Raw genomic sequence first — 19008 nt, 5'->3', positions numbered from 1 at the left:
TAGTCAAATTCCAAGTCCATCCAACGAACCCAAATAAAACAGCTTCCATCGAGGCACAGTTAAACCCTGATGTAGACGCCACACTGCGAGAGTTCCTACGAGAAAACTGGGACATTTTCGCCTGGCACCCTTCAGACATGCCAGGAATCCCACGCAGGCTGGCCGAGCACAGCTTAAATATCCAAACAGGATTCAAACTTGTCAAACAGGCTCTTCGGCGTTTTTCCGAACCTAAGAGACAGGCTATGGGAGAGGTGCTAGCAAAGCTATTGGAGGCCGGATTCATCAGAGATATAAAACATCCGGACTGGCTGGCAAACCTGGTGATGGTACCAAAGAAGGACAAATCCTGGCGCCTGTGCGTTGATTTTAAAGACCTTAACAAGGCTTACCCAAAGGATCCCTTCCCCCTCCCCCGCATCGATCAAATTATCGACGCTACCGCAGGACATGATTCGTTGTGTTTCCTCGACGCATATTCCGGCTACCATCAAATCAAGATGGCAGAATCAGACCAATCCGCAACGACATTTGTCACTCCATACGACCCATTTTGCTTCAACACAATGCCCTTCGGGCTCAAAAATGCCGGCGCAACATATCAGCGCATGATTCAGACATGTCTGGCAAGCAAGATCGGCAAAACAGTGGAGGCATATGTAGATGATGTGGTCGTCAAAACAAGACATGTCGAATCTCTAGTAGATGACTTGAGGCTCACATTTGATAACCTCCGAACATACGACATCAAGCTCAACCTGGAAAAATGCGTTTTCGGCGTTCCAGCCGGAAAACTCTTGGGCTTCATTGTATCCGGTAGAGGAATCAAAGCAAATCCATCCAAGATCCGAGCTCTGTCGCAACTGGATATCCCAAAGGACCTCAAACAAATACAAAAGTTAACCGGATGTGTGGCGGCTCTAAGCCGCTTTATCTCCCGCTTGGGAGAAAAGGCCCTACCCCTTTATCGCCTCCTTCGGCGCACCGAACACTTCGAATGGACGGATGCAGCCACGGCCGGACTCGAGGAAATAAAAGCCATACTTGCAACAAACCCAGTCCTGGCCGCGCCAAATATTGGCGAACCGATGCTATTATACATTGCAGCAACACATCACGTTGTAAGCGCAGTGCTCGTCGTCGAACGAGAAGCGGACGGACACAGATTCCCCCTTCAAAAGCCGGTCTATTATGTGTCCACTGTCCTCACTCATTGCAAATCACGGTACCCGCATTATCAAAAGATCGTGTATGCGGTATTCATGGCATCCCGGAAGCTACGACACTACTTTCAAGAGTGTTCAATAACAGTAGCCTCGGAAGTACCACTTAACGATATTATAAACAACCATGACGCAACGGGCCGGATTGCAAAATGGGCCATTGAGCTCCTCCCGTTCGACATAACTTATAAGCCACGGCGAGCCATGAAGTCGCAAGTCTTGGCCGACTTCGTCGCAGAATGGACGGAGGCCGAACTCCCTAAAGAGTATGGCACATATTCAAATTGGATCATGCATTTCGACGGCTCCAAGATGTTGGCCAGACTGGGCGCTGGCGTCGTTTTGATGTCCCCCACAGGAGACACAGTTCAATACGTACTCCAGATTATGTACACGGACTCCAACAATGCAGCCGAATATGAGGCCCTTTTACATGGTCTCCAGATGGCAGTATCCATGGGCATTCAACGCCTAGAGGTGCGCGGGGACTCGAACCTCGCAATATCCGAAATAAATGGAGACTTCGATGCCAAGGATCCAAAAATGGCAGCTTACCATAACGCCGTCCTAAAAATGTCAGCTCGGTTTGAGGGGCTTGAATTTCACCATATAGCTGTTGGAAATATGCCCTAGAGGCAATAATAAAATGGTTATTATTATATTTCTTTGTTCATGATAATTGTCTATTGTTCATGTTATAATTGTGTTATCCGGAAATCATAATACATGTGTGAATACATAGACCACAACACGTTCCTAGTGAGCCTCTAGTTGACTAGCTCGTTGATCAAAGGATAGTCATGGTTTCCTGACTATGGACATTAGATGTCATTGATAACGGGATCACATCATTAGGAGAATGATGTGATGGACGAGACCCAATCCTAAGCATAGCTCAAAGATCGTGTAGTTCGTCTGCTGTAGCTTTTCTGAATGTCAAGTATCATTTCCTTAGACCATGAGATTGTGCAACTCCCGGATACCGTAGGAGTGCCTTGGGTGTGCCAAACGTCACAACGTAACTGGGTGACTATAAAGGTACATTACAGGTATCTCCGAAAGTGTCTGTTGGGTTGGCACGAATCGAGACTGGGATTTGTCACTCCGTATGACGGAGAGGTATCTCTGGGCCCACTCGGTAATGCATCATCATAATGAGCTCAATGTGATCAAGTGGTTGATCACGGGATCATGCATTACGGTACGAGTAAAGTGACTTGCCAGTAACGAGACTGAACAAGGTATTGGGATACCGACGATCGAGTCTCGGGAAAGTAACGTACCGATTGACAAAGGGAATTGTATACGGATTGATTGAATCCTCGACATCGTGGTTCATCCGATGAGATCATCGTGGAGCATGTGGGAGCCAACATGGGTATCCAGATCCCGCTGTTGGTTATTGACCAGAGAGTCGTCTCGGTCATGTCTGCATGTCTCCCGAACCTGTAGGGTCTACACACTTAAGGTTCGGTGATGCTAGGGTTGTTAGGAAGACTTGTATGTGATTACTGAATGTTGTTCGGAGTCCCAGATGGGATCCCAGACGTCACGAGGAGTTCCGGAATGGTCCAGAGGTAAAGATTTATATATGGGAAGTTGTCATACGATCACCGGAGGGGTTCAGGGGGTCCACCGGGAGGGGCCACCTCTTCCGAAGGGCCTTATGGGCTGTATGGAGACGGGAACCAGCCCAAGTGGGCTGGGGCGTCACACCCCCCTAGGGCCCATGCGCCTAGGGTTGGGGGAACCCTAAGGGGGGGGGGGCGCCCCCTTGCTTGGGTTGCAAGCCCCCCTCCCCTTGGTCGCCCCCCCTCTAGATCTCATCTAGAGCGGGCCGACCCCCTTCCCCTTCCCCTATAAATAGAGGGGTGAGGGGAGGGCTGCATAGAACATCCAAGGCGCAGCCCCTCCCCTCCCCAACACATCTCCTCCTCCATAAGAGCTTGGCGAAGCCCTGCCGAAGTACTGCAGCTTCACCACCACCATGCCGTCGTGCTGCTGTTGGAGCCTTCTTCCTCAACCTCTCCCTCCTCCTTGCTGGATCAAGGCGTGGGAGACGTCCTTGCTCTGTACGTGTGTTGAACACGGAGGTGCCGTCCGTTCGGCGCTAGGATCTTCGGTGACTTGGATCACGACGAGTACGACTCCATCAACCCCGTTCTCTTGAACGCTTCCGCTCGCGATCTACAAGGGTATGTAGATGCACTCCTCTCTCCCTCGTTGCTAGATGACTCCATAGATTGATCTTGGTGATGTGTAGAAAATTTTAAAATTCTGCTACGTTCCCGAACAATAGCCCGGGAAAATAATCAGGCAGCAGATGTCCTGGCACGCATCGGCGCAAAACGCGATGTAGTCCCCCCCAACATCTTCTTGGAAAGGCTGTTCAAGCCATCCGTAGTATGGGAAGGGGAGCCGAACAATAACACCTCGGACCCAACCGCACTGCCCGACACTGAACATTCTGACACAATCGGGGGCTCTGCCAATGAAATAACACCTTCAGCCTACGTAATAATGGCCGTCATTGCCCCGTGGACAGAACCATTTCTCGCCTACCTCACTAGGCAGGAACTCAACGAGGACCAAAATGAGGCACGCTGCATAGTGCGACGATCCAAAGCCTACAGAGTCCACGAGGGAGAGCTTTATAAGAAAAGCACTACCGGAGTCCTTCAAAGGTGCATCTCCGAAGAGGAGGGGCGGAACCTCCTGGCTGAAATTCATGCCGGACTGGGCGGTCATCACGCTGCAGCTCGGTCCCTTGTAAGCAAGGCCTTCCGTACAGGCTTTTATTGGCCGACGGCCCGGGCAGATGCTCAGGACTTAGTCCAACGATGCACCGGTTGCCAGCTCTTTGCAAACCAAAGCCATATGCCACCCACCGCCCTCTGAACTATCCCCATTACTTGGCCCTTCGCGGTCTGGGGGCTTGACATGGTTGGACCCCTTAAAGGCGGAACCCACAAGCAAAAACACTTACTGGTCATGGTGGATAAATTCACCAAATGGATAGAAGCCAAGCCTGTTAAGACGACCGAATCCGAACCGGTGATAGACTTTATATCCGGGGTCGTACACCGTTACGGCGTTCCCCACAGCATCATCACTAATAACGGCACGAACTTCACGGCCGATGAGGTAAAACTCTGGTGCAAAAACATGGGCATCAAGCTCGATTATGCTTCCGTCTATCACCCACAAACTAATGGCCAGGTCGAACGTGCAAATGGTCTTATCATGAGCGGCATTAAACCCAGATTAGTGCGGTCCCTCAAGGAATCTAACACGCACTGGGTAGAGGAGCTCGACTCTGTACTCTGGGGGCTGTAGACCACGCCGAATCGCACCACCGGATACACACCATTCTTTATGGTGTACGGCACAGAGGCAGTTCTGCCCTGCGACATAATTCAGACTCACCTCAAGTGCGCATGTATGAAGAAAGAGAAGCCGAGCTCGATCGGCAAGACAGCTTAGATGCATTGGAGGAGGAGCGTGATGTGGCAAAAGCCCGTTCCGCATTCTATCAACAGCAGGCTCGAAGATACCAAAGCAGAAAAGTACGGGCCAAAAACTACAACGTTGGCAAATTAGTTCTACGACTACCGGACAAGAAAAAGGACAAACTCAAGCCCAAGTGGGAAGGTCCCTTCATAATTGACCAAGTCCTAACTGGAGGAGCATACCGCTTGCGAGATGCATCGGATAACCGACTCGAGCCGAACCCATGGAACGCAGCCCGTCTTCGAAGATTCTATGCCTAGCGCCGGACTCTATGTTCGTGTCCTTCCTCTGTCCATTTTTTTTATATTTCCTGTCTTACATTTCTCTTCTTCTCTCTCCCTCTCTTTCTTATAGCCTTTAAAGGCTCATAAAGTGACGCGCTATCTGCGCTCATTAAACCTGGGGGCTTCTTTAAACAGAAGTTTTTTATACGGGCTTCATACCCAACACACCTGTCACACTTCCGCATGTACCTTTTATTCACCATTATATGCATCAATATGACTGGAGTTTTGGCCAAGCTGGGTTGCCTGGCTCCTGTGCTTACCCCTACGTTCCCGATTGTTCGGCTAGGTGGTAAAGGGAGCACCTCTGCGATTGTTACTACCGGGTCAGCCGGATGTGTACCTCAGACTGGGTGAAGCCGAAAGCTAGCGTTCTTAAGGGAATATTCGGTCGGTGAACTAAAGATGATCTTTTTTATTTTATTTATCTATATGACCCCAGATGTTTTTCCTGCGTTTCTTTTCGCAGCATGGACATGCACTTTAGGGCATGCCTCCCAGGGAAAGGAACCCCTAACGGAACTATTCTCCCTGGAAGATGTTTCTTACTAACCATGTAATATAACATAACTAGTCGGGCACTTGTCTGTTCACGCACTAATGACCCCTACGCCTGGTCTCCATGCATTCCCCGGTTCGTATATAACCGCATGGGAATTCGGACACACTCCGGACCGTCAGGTCCCGAGGCTGAAGCGAAAAGGTCGGCCATGACAAACGATCTACAATCAGGCTAGAAGGCATCATAAATGTCAATTACATTACATAGTCATTTTGACTGATTGTATTCCTCTTCAATACCATCTAGCAGGCTGTCTAATTTACAGTCCTGCTGGGAATACTTCGCGGCCAACTCTACTTGGCCATATACTAAGCTTACAGTGATCTCCTTCCCATCGGGCCCTACAGGACTGACCTCAGCCATATGGTTGGGGTCAGCCTTTGCGTATCGCGTCTTCACCATGGCCCAGGCCTCCCTAGCGCCATGACAGCAGGCTGATATCTTCCACAATCAGAAGCGCCGCCGTGCTCCCTTTAACTTCTCCGCAAGCTCTCCAAGACCTTCGGGCATGGAAACGGATGGCCACAGGGCCTGGGCGACGCCTCGCATCGCCTGCCAAACTCGATCGAGCAGTTGCGAGAGCTCGCGAAGAAGGTCACCCGTAGAACCGGGCATCTCCTCTGCAGGACGACCTATCAGCACACCTACAGACATTGCTCTGTTAGTCGACTTCCCCGCCAAACTTTCTTTCAAAAGGTTCGTTCAAGCACTTACTAAATATGCCGCGCCGAAGCCGCTGATTCTCCTTCACGGAGTCTGACAGCTGGGCACGAACATCCTTCATCTCGACGCCCAGCTTGGTGTTGGCATCTCGGAGATCGTTCTTCTCCCCCATCACCTTTAACATCACCCTCTCACCAGCCTTTAGCTGGCGTAGGAGGTGTTGCCTTTACGGATTCAATCTGGCGCCATCTGCAATTTCATTTGTCAGATTCGCACCAAAGCCGTGCTTTGCAAAATACTTATCTTTTGAAGTGTATATTACCAGAGGGGGTCTCCTTAGGCTCCCTTGCCGCGGCTAGAGCGGCCTCAAGTTGGGCTTTGCACTCTTCCAGCTCCTTAGACAGTAGGGAATTCTTTTCTGTAAGAACCTGCATAACAAATGATCCTTAAATCAGTTATTTTAACTGTTTCAAGTCTCGGTGGCTACTGCTATATATACAATTACCAAAATTTTCTTACCCGTATGTCTTTTACATATTGCTCTATGGCTCTGGTGAGACCATTTTGAGCGGCTGGGAGGTACGCATATCCCGACTTAAAGGCATCTAACGCCTCTTGGGAGAAACAAGTGTCGCGAAGAATTGTCCGGCGACGCCTGTGGTAAATGGCACTCTCCACCTCAGAGTTGGTGGCAGACAATCTGTCCACATCCTCCATCGGAGGAGCGTCCGGTGCGCGCCTTGTGTTCGGCCCCGCTTCCGGGCCAGGCTTTGGAGCCTGGCTGGTGGAGGCGCGATTGGCGGTCTCTCCGAATATAGCTCGGCGAGGTCTTTTTGTCCTGAAGAGAGCACAAGTGTTAATATGCCCTGAAAGTACGACACCTGGGATAAGGGGGTGCGCCATACCTTTGCGCTGACGCCCCGGTCCGGACTGCACCTCTTTTCTGCCCACGGGGCCCTGCGGCCCCTCGTTGGCTTGTCGCCGCAGGTTCGGCCCCCCTGTTTATGGGAGGCCGGGATTAGCCCTGGATAATCGGCCGTAATGGCCACCAGGGCGTTGTCCTTGCTCAATTGATAGAACACTCCATCAATCAGATCCACCGAAAACTCCGAATCCTCTTGCGAGTCCGGGTCGAGGGACCGTCCTGGGTCCTCGGGTTGTGGAGGAGAGCTGTTTATTTCTTTAACAGCCTGGCGCAGTTCCTGCGTCGAAATCACTAAGATTAAATATTTAAAAGTGGGGATATAAAACGGATGGGGAAGATGTGATCACTCACCCAGCTTGGAGGATTGTACATGGAAAATCCACCCTTTGGGTCAACGTAGAGAAAATCCTCCTCTTCTCCCTTGTACAAAGCGGACAAGGTCTTTATTAGAGCCGCAGCCGAATCCAGCCCCTTACGGCCATAGCGGGTGGTGTCGTCCTCCCCGTTGAAATCCCACATGGGGTGGCCTCTATACTGTAGCGGCTGCACCCCTCGCATGATGCATGCAGCCATGACCCCGATCATGGTTAGTCCGGAATGAGCTAACAATCTTATCCGGCCCATCAGGTAAACAACGCCCCTGTCACTTTCCCTCTGAGGGCTCCGTGGGCGCCAGCTTAGGCGCTTCTTTAAGGGAGCACTGTTGAATTCAGGGAGGCCGATCCGGACAGGATCCGGTAGCGGGACGTCTTCTATGTAAAACCATTCCGAGGGCCAGTCTTCGGACGCTTTCTTTGGGGTTTCGGACAGATAGCCGGTCCCAGCGATGCGCCATACTTTGGCTCCACCTACTTGATACATAGACCCCTTCTTGGAACGGGGCACGAGGCAAAATAGCTCCCTCCACATTCCGAAATGAGATTCAACACCCAAGAACAGCTCGTAGAGGGCTACAAAGCCCGCGATATGCAATACTGAGGCAGGCGTGAGATGATGTAGCTAGAGGCCGTAGAACTCCAGCAGCCCCCGGAGAAATGGATGGATTGGAAATCCGAGCCCCTTATTAAATAAGGGATGAGGCACACCCGCTCTCCTTTGGAGGGATTAGGGGCGCTCTCCGCTTGCTCTCCGCCGTTGTAGACGGTAAGACTGTCTCGAACCGGGATCATATAGGCCGGGGGGAGAAATCCCTTGGTCTGCAGTGTCACTAACTCGCTATGCGGGACGGAGCATCTTTCCCAATATCCAGGCTTAGGGCTGGAAGGGCGGGAGGAGGAGTCGCGACGGCTGGCCATGGTGGAATGGATCTTTGTCGAATGCGCTCTGATGAACACTCGCGGAGGGGGAAGGTGTGGTTTGGATCTAAATCCTCGTCTCCTTAAATAGGTCAGCTTGTTTGCGCGGCTAGGGGTGTGAATGTAAAAACGCTCAGACCTTTTATATTCATTTGACACGTGGGGAGCGACCATTATTGGGCGCAGAAGCCAAGGAGCGCAACATCTACAAGAAACCGGACATTATTCAACAGGTACATGGAATTTGGAGGAGAACCCGCCTTGCAATGCCAAAGACAATCTGCTCGCCGAACTCATCGTCATTGAAGCCTGGTTCGGGGGCTACTGAGGGAGTCCTGGATTAGGGGGTGTCCGGATGGCCGGACTATACCTTCAGCCGGACTCCAGGATTATGAAGATACAAGATTGAAGACTCCGGCTCGTGTCCAGAATGGACTTTCCTTGGCGTGGAAGGCAAGCTTGGCGATACGGATATTTAGATCTCCTACCCTTGTAACCGACTTTATGTAACCCTAACCCTATCCGGTGTCTATATAAACCGGAGGGCTCTAGTCCGTAGGACAACATACACATCAACAATCATACCATAGGCTAGCTTCTAGGGTTTAGCCTCCTCGATCTCGTGGTAGATCTACTCTTGTACTACCCATATCATCAATATTAATCAAGTAGGACGTAGGGTTTTACCTCCATCGAGAGGGCCCGAACCTGGGTAAAAGTTCGTGTCCCTTGCCTCCTGTTACCATCCAGCCTAGACGCACAGTTCGGGACCCCCTACCCGAGATCCACCGGTTTTGACAAGGCCGGTTTTCCTCCAGTAGTAATATCCCCAACATTAGGCCCCAGATTGGTTTGAACTCGTTCATGTCAATCTTCTATAGTTAGAAAAATTCTTCCCTCATATCTTCACCTCGATCCTGTAAACCACCGTGACGTCACACTTCAAGATTATGATAAACCGTCCTGATGTCATCCATCCGTTGATGTCGAAGATTACCTTCATTTAATATGTCTTCAGCCATCGAGGCGACACCCTTATTAACTTATCCATTTTTGGGCTCCTCGATTCCCGCACTTGCCATTTCATCTCTTCGCCTTATAAATAGGGACAGCGGACCCCTTTCCTTTTCTTTCCTCTACCCATTCATCTCTTCTTCTTCCTCTCGACGACCCCGCACCCGAGCGCCGCCATCATCTTTGAACTCCGCCTCTGCTTCGCCGTTGGCCGCTGCATCAACCTGTTCGCACCAGAGTTCCACAGCGCCCTTCCGCTGCTTCCGCCATCGCAGTAAGTCTTTTCCCCTTTTTTTCTTAGATCCATTAGGGTTTCCTTGTTCTTCGCTATTCTTGAGGTTCATCAGAGCTTTCAGTGTTGCTCTTTCATGGCCTTTAGGTGAATACTTCGTATCTGATGGACTCCTTGCCGTAGCTAACCTTCCATTGTCACCACAAACCCTTATGCGCAAAGAACTGATCTAGTCCTTCATAAGTTGCTTCGATTCTGCACCCCTTCTAGATCCAATTATTTTTACTTTTCTATCTTATCTTAGATCCGAAAATTTCATATGTCACTATGAGATCTGTTCCTCCTTACGCCAACATAGGCGGTTTAACCTTGTATAAGTAGTCTATGCCATTAGCCCTCTGATAAACCGGAGGAGCATTTTACCTTCATAATTATGCTCCAGTTTAACAATGTCTGAGTAATCCTGCGCTAGTATTACCTTTTTCCCTTATTGCATTAGTCTCCGGTTTACACCATTTCACATATCAATATGTTTCTTACTCCCTTGTATCTTGCATATAATCATGCGTAATTTATAAAACGGCCTTTCATTTTCAGCTTGTTTGTTTCGCAATGGCCAAACAATTCATTGCCTGCAACTGGGCTCGTTCCTGGGTTACTGAGACTCAGTTGAATGAGATGGTTACCATCGGCTCCCTGCCTAAGAAAACTGAAATCAAATGGCGAGTTCCAGGAACAGAAAATCCTCCAACCCCAAGGCAAGGCGAGGTGGTGGTCTTTGTTGACCATATAGGCCGTGGCTTCAAACTGCCAGGGTCAAAGTTTTATCGAGATGTGCTTGCCAGCTTCCAACTTCATCCGCAAGATATTGGTCCCAACTCGGTTTCCAATTTATGCAACTTCCAGGTCTTCTGTGAAGTATATTTACAAGAAGAACCAACTGCAGAACTCTTCCGGGATTTCTTTCACTTAAACCGGCGCACAGAGTTTGTAAATGGCCCGAACACAGAACTTGGTGGTGTCTCGATTCAAAAGTGGAAAGAAGTTGAATTTCCTCATGCCAAACATCATAGCCACCCAAAGGAATGGAATCAAACTTGGTTTTACTGCAGAGACACTTCGCCTGAAGATGAAAATCCCCTCCCCGGCTTTCATGATCACAGACTATCCAATACTCACCCAATGCCACAACGCCTGAGCTCTTCAGAAAGGGCGAAATACGCTCCTCAACTCGCCAAACTCCGGGCCTTTATGGCAAACGGTTTAACATGCATGGACTTTGTGCACTGTTGGATATCCTGGAGTATCTTGCCGCTAAGCCGGTGTCCCGGTTTAATGTGTGAATATACCGGTGAGGTTGACGACCCTCAACGCCATTGCAACATCCAATTATCTGAGGAAGAAGTCACTGAAGGCGTAAAGAAGATTCTGAATGAGTCGGAACTGATCTGTAGTCAAACCGGTCTGAGTCCCTTCTATGCCAAGAACAAACCGCCTGCTGTAAGCATTATGCTGAACACCTTCTTAACACCTTCACTCCTCCTTCTTCTCCTTCATCAACCTGATGCGCTCAGAGTGGCGAATCCCAACGCGGATGTACTCCTCTACCACAATTGGCATGGTCCTGTCGCCAAGCTGTGGGATTGCAGGCGCCGCCACCATCACGAGGTCGTCGTCCGCCACCACCATCGCGAGGTTGTCATCCGCCACCACCATCGCGAGGTCGTCGTCCGCAACCACCATCGCGAGGTCTTCATCCGCCACCACCATAGCAAGGTCGTCATCCGCCACCAACATAGCAGGGTCGTCGTCAGCCACCACCCTAGCATGTTCGTCGTCAGCCAGAATAGGCTGCTCCTCGTCATCCCCGCTCTGCTCCTCGTCATCCCCGCTCTGCTCCCCGTCGTCATCCCCGCTCTGCTCCTCGTCATCCCCGCTGCTGCTCCCATTGCCTGGCCAAATGCAACAAAGTGTGAACATGGTGTTGTCATCGTGCAGGTAGAGGAAGCCAAAAGGACAGGAAGAAGAGAGGCAGAGAGCTTACTGGCATCGTCGTCGTGCTGGTAGTACATGCGGCACATGGTGTTGTCGAACATCTTCACGGTGAACATGGTGTCGCCGTCGTAGCGGAAGACAAGGAAGTACCCGAGCTGTAGCTCATGGGCGCGGGCGGAATGCTCCCAGCCGGGCCCTAGGTACATGTGGCCTTCACCATCAAACACCACCAACACTTTCCACAGCTTATGAAGCCCGCTGTCGGCCTCCCGCAGCTTCACTTTGTGGGGCTCACGGCCCGCGAGCATCTTCGCAAACTTGTCAGGCAGCCTCTGCAGCGAGGGTCAAGCAGTGGTTAATTGTGGCAATCAAGCACTAGACAGCAGAGTGATGATAAAGAAATGAGTGATGATAAATATACCTGCCTACTGCAAGATTTCTCAATTATGATCTCGAAGAACTCAAAACCTTCCAAGCCAGCCATCTCACTTCTACTCTAAACAAGCAATAGTAAATTAAACAACATGACTGGACAGAAATAGGAAACAAGCAGCATTGTAAACCTTCCATACTTGAGCATGTTCAGTTTAAAAGAATATAAACAAGCAAGAATGCATGCATGCATATCAAATGTTGGCATCTACTGCTGCTACTACTCTGCCCATATTCATGCAGGTCACTACACCTGCATATGCATGAATCCCACTGCAGCACAAGACTTGTCAACAAGAATAACCACAACAGCATGTTCAACCACAGAATTCAACAGCAACAGAATTCAACAGCATGTTCTGGCAACAGTAACAGCATGTTCACCATAGAATTCAACAGCAACAGAATTCGGTTAATTCAGTTAATTAACCACAGAATTCAACAGCAACAGAACAGCATGTCTACCACACTACCTACCACAGCAACAGTTAATTGCTGTCAGGTGACTACCAACAGAGCATAGATCCACCAACCACACTACCTACCACAACAACATAGTAATCAAACAGCAATTCAACCACACTAGATCCACCAACAGAGCATACTAAATCCACCAAGAACAATATGCCTAAATCCACCAATAGATGCCTAGTATGCATAACAAATCCTAGATTCTCAAACCCTAGAGCAGAAGAGAAAGGAGAGAGGATATGAAGCGAATGCCTTACCGCGGCGGAGTCCGAGAAGAAGTGGTCGCCGGCGGCGTAGGGCAAGCTGCGCGGGAGGCGTCGGACCAGCAGAGGCGCCGGGGAGGCGTCACCGTCACCCTAAAAAACATCCTAATCAAACCCTAATCCGGCGGCAAGAACCCTAATCTATCATAAAAGTAGATAGGAAGAGGAAGAGGAAGCGGATTCATACCCACGGTGACGGAGAGTCGGCGACGGAGAGAAAGAAGCTGGCGGCGGCGGTGGGAGAGGAAGAAGCCGGTGGCGGCGGAGAGGAGGAGCGGGTCGAGTGGTAGGAGGAGTGGAGAGGGGGAGTGGGGAAAAGAGTGGATAGGAGGAGGAGCGGGCCCAAATGTCAGCGAGTTGTTTGATACATTGAAAAGGGTGGGCATAGAGTACAAAACCAACAACCTCTTCCTAGCCCAGTGGTAGAAACCAAGTGAACTAAGCGCACGGTCGTGGGTTCGAGCCCCCGCGCGCGCATATTTTTTGGCCACGCGCATATTTTTGGTAGCTTTGGTACAATAGCAAAATGGCCCACTTGTCAGTGAGTGGGTCGAGTGGCCCACTTGTTAGTGAGGTGTGTGCTTGATACTTGACTAGTTTGATATAGTCAAAAGGGTTGGCATAGAGTACAAAACCAACAGCCTCTTCCTAGCCCAGTGGTAGAAACATAGTGAAAAAAGCGTATGGTCGTGGGTTCGAGTCCCGGCTGGCGGATATCTTTTTGCTCACAATGAAATGGGTTCAGTTGAAGCAAAATTCAGTTAAAATAGCCCAAAATTCAGTTAAAATTCAGTTGAAGCAAAACCAGACATCATCCACTTCAGTTCAAAAAAACTACTACAGCCATCAGGATCACCAATATCTAGATGATCATTTTGCAATCTTTTGCATTACAGGACAACATTTTGACAACATTCTGAGCACAACTTCATTTTGCCATCAGCTCCATGCTATAAGACCACACCACTACAGCCATCAGGATCACACCACTACAGCCATTAGGATCTTCAAGCATTTTGCTACCTGGAGATAATTGTAGTACATCAGGATCACCATGCATATGCACAAGAAGGAAAACTACAGAGAGTTAAAAGGATCACCAAGGAGACCAAATTTACCTTCATGTCCATTCGCTACTCATCGTCGTCGATACGAAAACAAGGAACTCTATGCCCACTCCTGTTTTCCTCATCATCACTACAATATTGCAGCATAGTATGATCAGTCCGGTTTTCCTCATCCTCGTTTTCATGTCCATCCTCTACCACCTTTCTTATTTTCTTGATGCCTTCAACTGTTGCAGCACCAATGATCACACGTTCCCGGTCCCTTCGCACTCTGCTTTGCACCGGAACTTCCATAGAGTCATCATCATCTTGCAACAGAACTTCCGTAGAGTCATCATCTTGGTATGTTAGTCCACCATCACCGGGGCCCTTTTCCACTTCAGTTTCAGTCACACTCCACAAGTGTCTGTGCTGAAAGTTTTGCACAACTCGCCATTTTCCGTGCAAAAGAGTGTCTAGCAGATAAAACACCATTGTTGCTTGTGTTGTTAGAATAAAGGGATCACTCTTATACCAGCACCTTGCAGTGTTGATGCTTTTGAAGTGGCCATCATATTTGACAAAAGAGTCTCTCCTCTTCTTGCTACCAAGCTCAAACCAGTCATAGCGAAATAAGACAACCGAGCGATGGATGCCTCCACTAGAGTTGTACTGCAACTCTACGATGCTTCTCAACTGACCATAGAAGTCAATGATCTCACCATCATGTGACCCCTCAGTGACGATTCCACTATTCTGTGTCTTCCTTTTTTCCTCGCGGTCAACGGTGTGGTACCGGACACCGTCAGCAATGCATGCTGAATACACTCTCACTCGCTTATCCGGTAAGCATGCCAAAGCAAATAGATTATCACTGACCTTCTTCTCCTCATGCAACTTTCCAATCTGCACAAATAAAACATTTAGCAAACAATGGTATTTAACAATGGGTGAATAACACAGAAAACATAAAACATGTGGCTAAAGATCTCACATGATTCTTAAACCACTTAGCAAACACCTTGGCAACCCTTTTATCAACATTGATATTGCTTTCTTCCTGATTTAACTCTTCCTTGCATTTCCTACAATGCCAACAAAACATGTGAATTAAAACATTAGGCTGGTGCCAACCCAAGCAAAATATATATATATATATATAATGAGTGCACAAGATATAACGTACTCGATATATGGTAGAACCTCGGCGCAATTGCTGAGCACAAACAAAACCATCTTGTCATACTCATCACCAGCCTCCAAGTATTGTGAGGCTCCAAGAAAGTTCACACCATGGTTGAAAACAGAGACATCACCACTTTGCGAATCAGACCGCTCTCTATTTCTGCCCGGCCGGTTCCATCTTGTTTCCACATCACCAAAGTATCTAGAGCAAAAAGTCAAGCACTCGTCAACGACATATGCTTCAGCAATAGAACCTTCAGGTCTTGCCGTGTTTCGCACATAACGCTTACAAGTAAGCAGCCTTCTTTCGATTGGGTACATCCAACCGTATTGCACAGGGCCTCTAAGCATTGCCTCTTTGGGTAAGTGCACCGCCAAATGGACCATCACGGTGAAGAAAGCTGGAGGGAAAATCTTCTCGAGCTTGCAAAGAATAATTGGGATTTCTTTTTCAAGTCTTTCCAAGACAGTTAACTTGAGGGTTTTGCAGCACAGTTCTCTAAAGAAATTTCCCAGCTCAGCAACCGCTTCATATATATCCTTGTGCATGATTCCTCGGAGGCCCGCCGGTAAAATCCTTTGGAGGAGGATGTGACAATCATGGGTTTTCAGTATTGAAAGCTTGAATCCATCAGAAGTAACACACTTTGCTAGGTTAGCAGCATAACCATCTGGAAATTTCACCGCTCTTAGGAATTCATAGAATGCAAGCTTTTGTTCTTTATTCATTGTATACCATGCTCGTGGAATTTCAAATGAATCTTCATCTTCATTGTGCTGTAGATGCAAATGTTCTCTTATGCCCATGTCCTCCAAATCAAGCCTAGAACTAACCGTGTCCTTTGTCTTCCCTTCAATGTTCAGAAACGTCCCTAGCAGATTCTCGCATATGTTTTTCTCAATGTGCATTACATCGAGATTATGCCTTAATTTCAGATCAGCCCAGTATGGCAGGTCCCACAAACAAGACCTCCGGTCCCAACATTGACCTTCCTCACGTTTTCTTTTCTTCGCCAGCTTTCCTGGTCTCACATCTTTCACCTTTTCAAGTTGCTACTCCAGCTCTTCTTTAGTGAATTCAGCTGGCTTGTCACGGGTTTCATTCTCACCATTAAAATCTTTGCTTCTTCGCCAGCGATGGTTTCGGGGAAGAAAGCGGCGGTGCCCAATATAGCATATCTTGCTCCTTATTCTCTTTGAGCAAGGGTCTTTGTCACAATGGACACAAGCCTGATAACCCGCTGTGATCCTCCCAGACAGAGTGCGCAGAGCCGGGAAATCATGGATGGACCATATGATCGCAGCACGTAGATTGAACTTTTCTTCCGGACTCAAGGCATCGTATGTAGGTACACCAGTCCAAAGCTGGAGCAGTTCTTCTACGAGGGGCTCCATAAAGACATCAAAATCCTTTCCTGGAGAATCTGGACCCGGGATAAGCAATGACATCATGAAGTTGGACTGATCCATGCATGCCCATGGTGGCAGGTTGTACGGCACCACAAAAACTGGCCACATGCTATAAGACATGCTCATGTTCCCAAACGGATTAAACCCATATGTGGCAATGCCAAGTTTTATGTTCCTTGGATCTGCAGCAAAATCAAAATGTATACGGTCAAACTCTTTCCATGCCTCTCCATCCGCTGGATGGCTCAGCTCATTGTCCACAGGTTGCCGCTTCAGCTTGTGCCACTATACCTCACGTGATGATTTCTTCGAGATGAACATCCACTGCAGCCTTGGTATCAAGGGAAAGTGCCTCAGTACCTTCTCCGGTATTGACTTCTTCCCATCAGCATCTTTCCACCTAGATGCATTGCATTTTGGACAATTGTCATGCTTTGCTAAATCCTTCCGAAACAAGACACAGTTATTTGGGCACACATGTATTGAAACATAACCTAACCCCAACCTGCGGATTATGCTCAATGCTTCATCATAAGATCTGGGAACACAACTATTAGGGAATTTCAAGCTCAAAAGACGGAGTATTGCACTGAATGCGGCATTGCTAATCCGGTAGAAAGACTTGATGTGGAGTAACTTCACGGTGAAGGTAAATCTTGAAAATTTACCCCCTTCATGAGCTGCGCGCTTCGCCTCCTATAACACCTCAGCAAACAACGATTTCTGTCCATCAGCACGATCTTAAGCATCGTACAAATCCTTCAATAGGTCAGGAATCCTATCATCTTCATGCCCATCCTCTTCCTCCAAAACAGCATTATCTCGCAAAACCTTTTCCATGAAATCAATGCCAGCATCACCACCACCCATCATATGAGGGGCCTCTGTATCAGCTTCAAAATGTTGAGGTTGTCTATCTAAAGGTTCTCCATGATATATCCATCTATCATATGTGCTGGACATCCCATTAAGAAGCAGATGATCTTCCACTCTTCCTTGAGCCATTCTTGAACGGTTGAGCCATTCTTGAACGGTTGAGGCATTCATGTCATTTCGAGATATAAAAAAGGTACTTCCTTCACAATGCTTCTAGGTGGACAAAAACTTTGGAAATTTGCCGAGGAAGATTTGCTAGGCAAATGGAGCTGAATTTTGTCATGCGGTAATGATTTGGATAGAAAAGAGTGCCCAAAAATTCCTAGGGCAATCAAGAATATATAAATAGCACTTCTTTCATAAAGTGTTGTTGTGAACAGAATAGGAAAATGAATATTGTTGAATTAGTTTTGAACGAGGCAAGGAAGGACTTTTACATATTTGATGAAGATATGACCCAAAGAATTTATGAGATTTTTTTGGGAATTTTGGGAATGACAGAAATATAGGTTGCTTTACAACCTAGGGCAAAAACTGCCACATGGACATGACACATAGGCAAAACTGATGAGGTGGCGCCTAGTCATAGCAACCCACCATAATTTACAAGGTTATGACCATCTATATTGGTCATGATCAGCTAGAAATAAGGCATCGGACTAGTGTTGTTTGCTTTATGACCATTTCGTGTAAGGAAACTACGACCTTTCTGACCAAAATGGTCGCAATGGTTTAGGGTTTGGAGCCCCCCGAACAGCTTTTGACCAATTGGTCTAAAATGGTCATAGATTTATGACCAATTCTTCCAGGGTCACTGACAGAAGGTCATAAGTTGACATATTTCTTGTAGTGAAATGGCTGGTAATTCCAATACTCGCGAGGAATTGTGTTGATAGTATGGCACCGCTTGAATTACTTTAGAAAGAGCAACTTATCCTTGAGAAAAGTTGGGAATAGGCCTTTGGTGCATTTGGTCGCCAACTTGTCCAGAGTCCCCTCCTCACCGGCTGCCCCTCGCCGCTGTTGCCACTGGCTGTTGTGTCACGGTGGCGGCGGCTTCCCGCCTGCCGAAGGTTGTGTGGGGTGGATTCATTTCTACTACATGCGCCGGAGGTGGCCTCACTCGACTGGGGCGACGACGGACTGCTCACCATCGTAGAGATGTCGGGGTGGTGGTCCCTGGGTGTGATAGCGGCAATTGGCTCCTCTCCTCGCTGTGTGTTGGGGGAGATGTGGTGGCCGCGGATCAGGGCATCTCTCGCCCAAATCTGGTTGTGGCGGCCGTGGTAGAGCTCGGTGGTGCGGTGGCTGGCTGTGGATGGAGTGGAGACTGTCCGTTGGCGCGGGAGGGTTGCCTTGAGGGCCTGGCACTGGATCTGGTGCAGCCATGGTCATCGGAAGGGGCCTGGCTGGTGCAGTCTTTAGCGGCGGTGCGGTTGTTGATGGCGTGGGCTGCTTCTGCTGCAGCAGCAAGGATAGTTGATGGCGGTGTGGTGGCGCCACACTTGGATGTAGGGAGTGGGGCTCCCATGGCACTATGAGGAGTCGTGATGGTGTTGCCAGTTGTGAGTTGACAAAGCCTGCTTGATCATTGTCGGTGGCAGTTTGGCCGGATTTGCAAT

General features: G+C 48.7%; 2 protein-coding genes across 2 annotated transcripts; both read right to left on the bottom strand.

The window, feature by feature from the left end:
* Positions 1–11224: 11224 nt before the first annotated feature.
* LOC147967435 (uncharacterized) lies at positions 11225–12208 on the bottom strand. The gene is made up of 3 exons (XM_087522468.1): positions 12125–12208; positions 11753–12035; positions 11225–11660 (listed from the first exon to the last, which is right to left on the bottom strand). Exons 1-3 carry the CDS (start codon positions 12185–12187, stop codon positions 11242–11244), a joined length of 765 nt encoding a protein of 254 aa, XP_087378594.1. The 5' UTR covers positions 12188–12208; the 3' UTR covers positions 11225–11241.
* A 1794-nt stretch (positions 12209–14002) lies between these two features.
* Positions 14003–16009, bottom strand: LOC147967434 (uncharacterized). The gene is made up of 3 exons (XM_087522467.1): positions 15102–16009; positions 14910–15000; positions 14003–14821 (listed from the first exon to the last, which is right to left on the bottom strand). Exons 1-3 carry the CDS (start codon positions 16007–16009, stop codon positions 14003–14005), a joined length of 1818 nt encoding a protein of 605 aa, XP_087378593.1.
* Positions 16010–19008: the final 2999 nt, after the last annotated feature.

Source organism: Triticum urartu, chromosome 5A (assembly GCF_056163025.1).
Source record: "Triticum urartu cultivar PI428250 chromosome 5A, HENAU_Tu73, whole genome shotgun sequence".
Lineage (NCBI taxonomy): Eukaryota > Viridiplantae > Streptophyta > Magnoliopsida > Poales > Poaceae > Triticum > Triticum urartu.
The sequence above is the reverse complement of the archived record's forward strand: the minus strand, read 5'-3'. Positions and strand labels throughout refer to the sequence as shown.

Bases quoted from the DNA above. Each gene is read 5' to 3' on its own strand.
- LOC147967435 (XM_087522468.1), bottom strand. From the start codon at position 12,187: ATGGCTGGCTTGGAAGGTTTTGAGTTCTTCGAGATCATAATTGAGAAA. The intron at 12,036-12,124 runs GTATATTTATCA...CCCTCGCTGCAG, and splicing joins AGAAATCTTGCAGTAGGCAG to AGGCTGCCTGACAAGTTTGC. The intron at 11,661-11,752 runs GTAAGCTCTCTG...GCATTTGGCCAG, and splicing joins CCAGCACGACGACGATGCCA to GCAATGGGAGCAGCAGCGGG.
- LOC147967434 (XM_087522467.1), bottom strand. From the start codon at position 16,009: ATGCACATTGAGAAAAACATATGCGAGAATCTGCTAGGGACGTTTCTG. The intron at 15,001-15,101 runs GTACGTTATATC...TTGGCATTGTAG, and splicing joins GAGGTTCTACCATATATCGA to GAAATGCAAGGAAGAGTTAA. The intron at 14,822-14,909 runs GTGAGATCTTTA...TTATTTGTGCAG, and splicing joins CTAAGTGGTTTAAGAATCAT to ATTGGAAAGTTGCATGAGGA.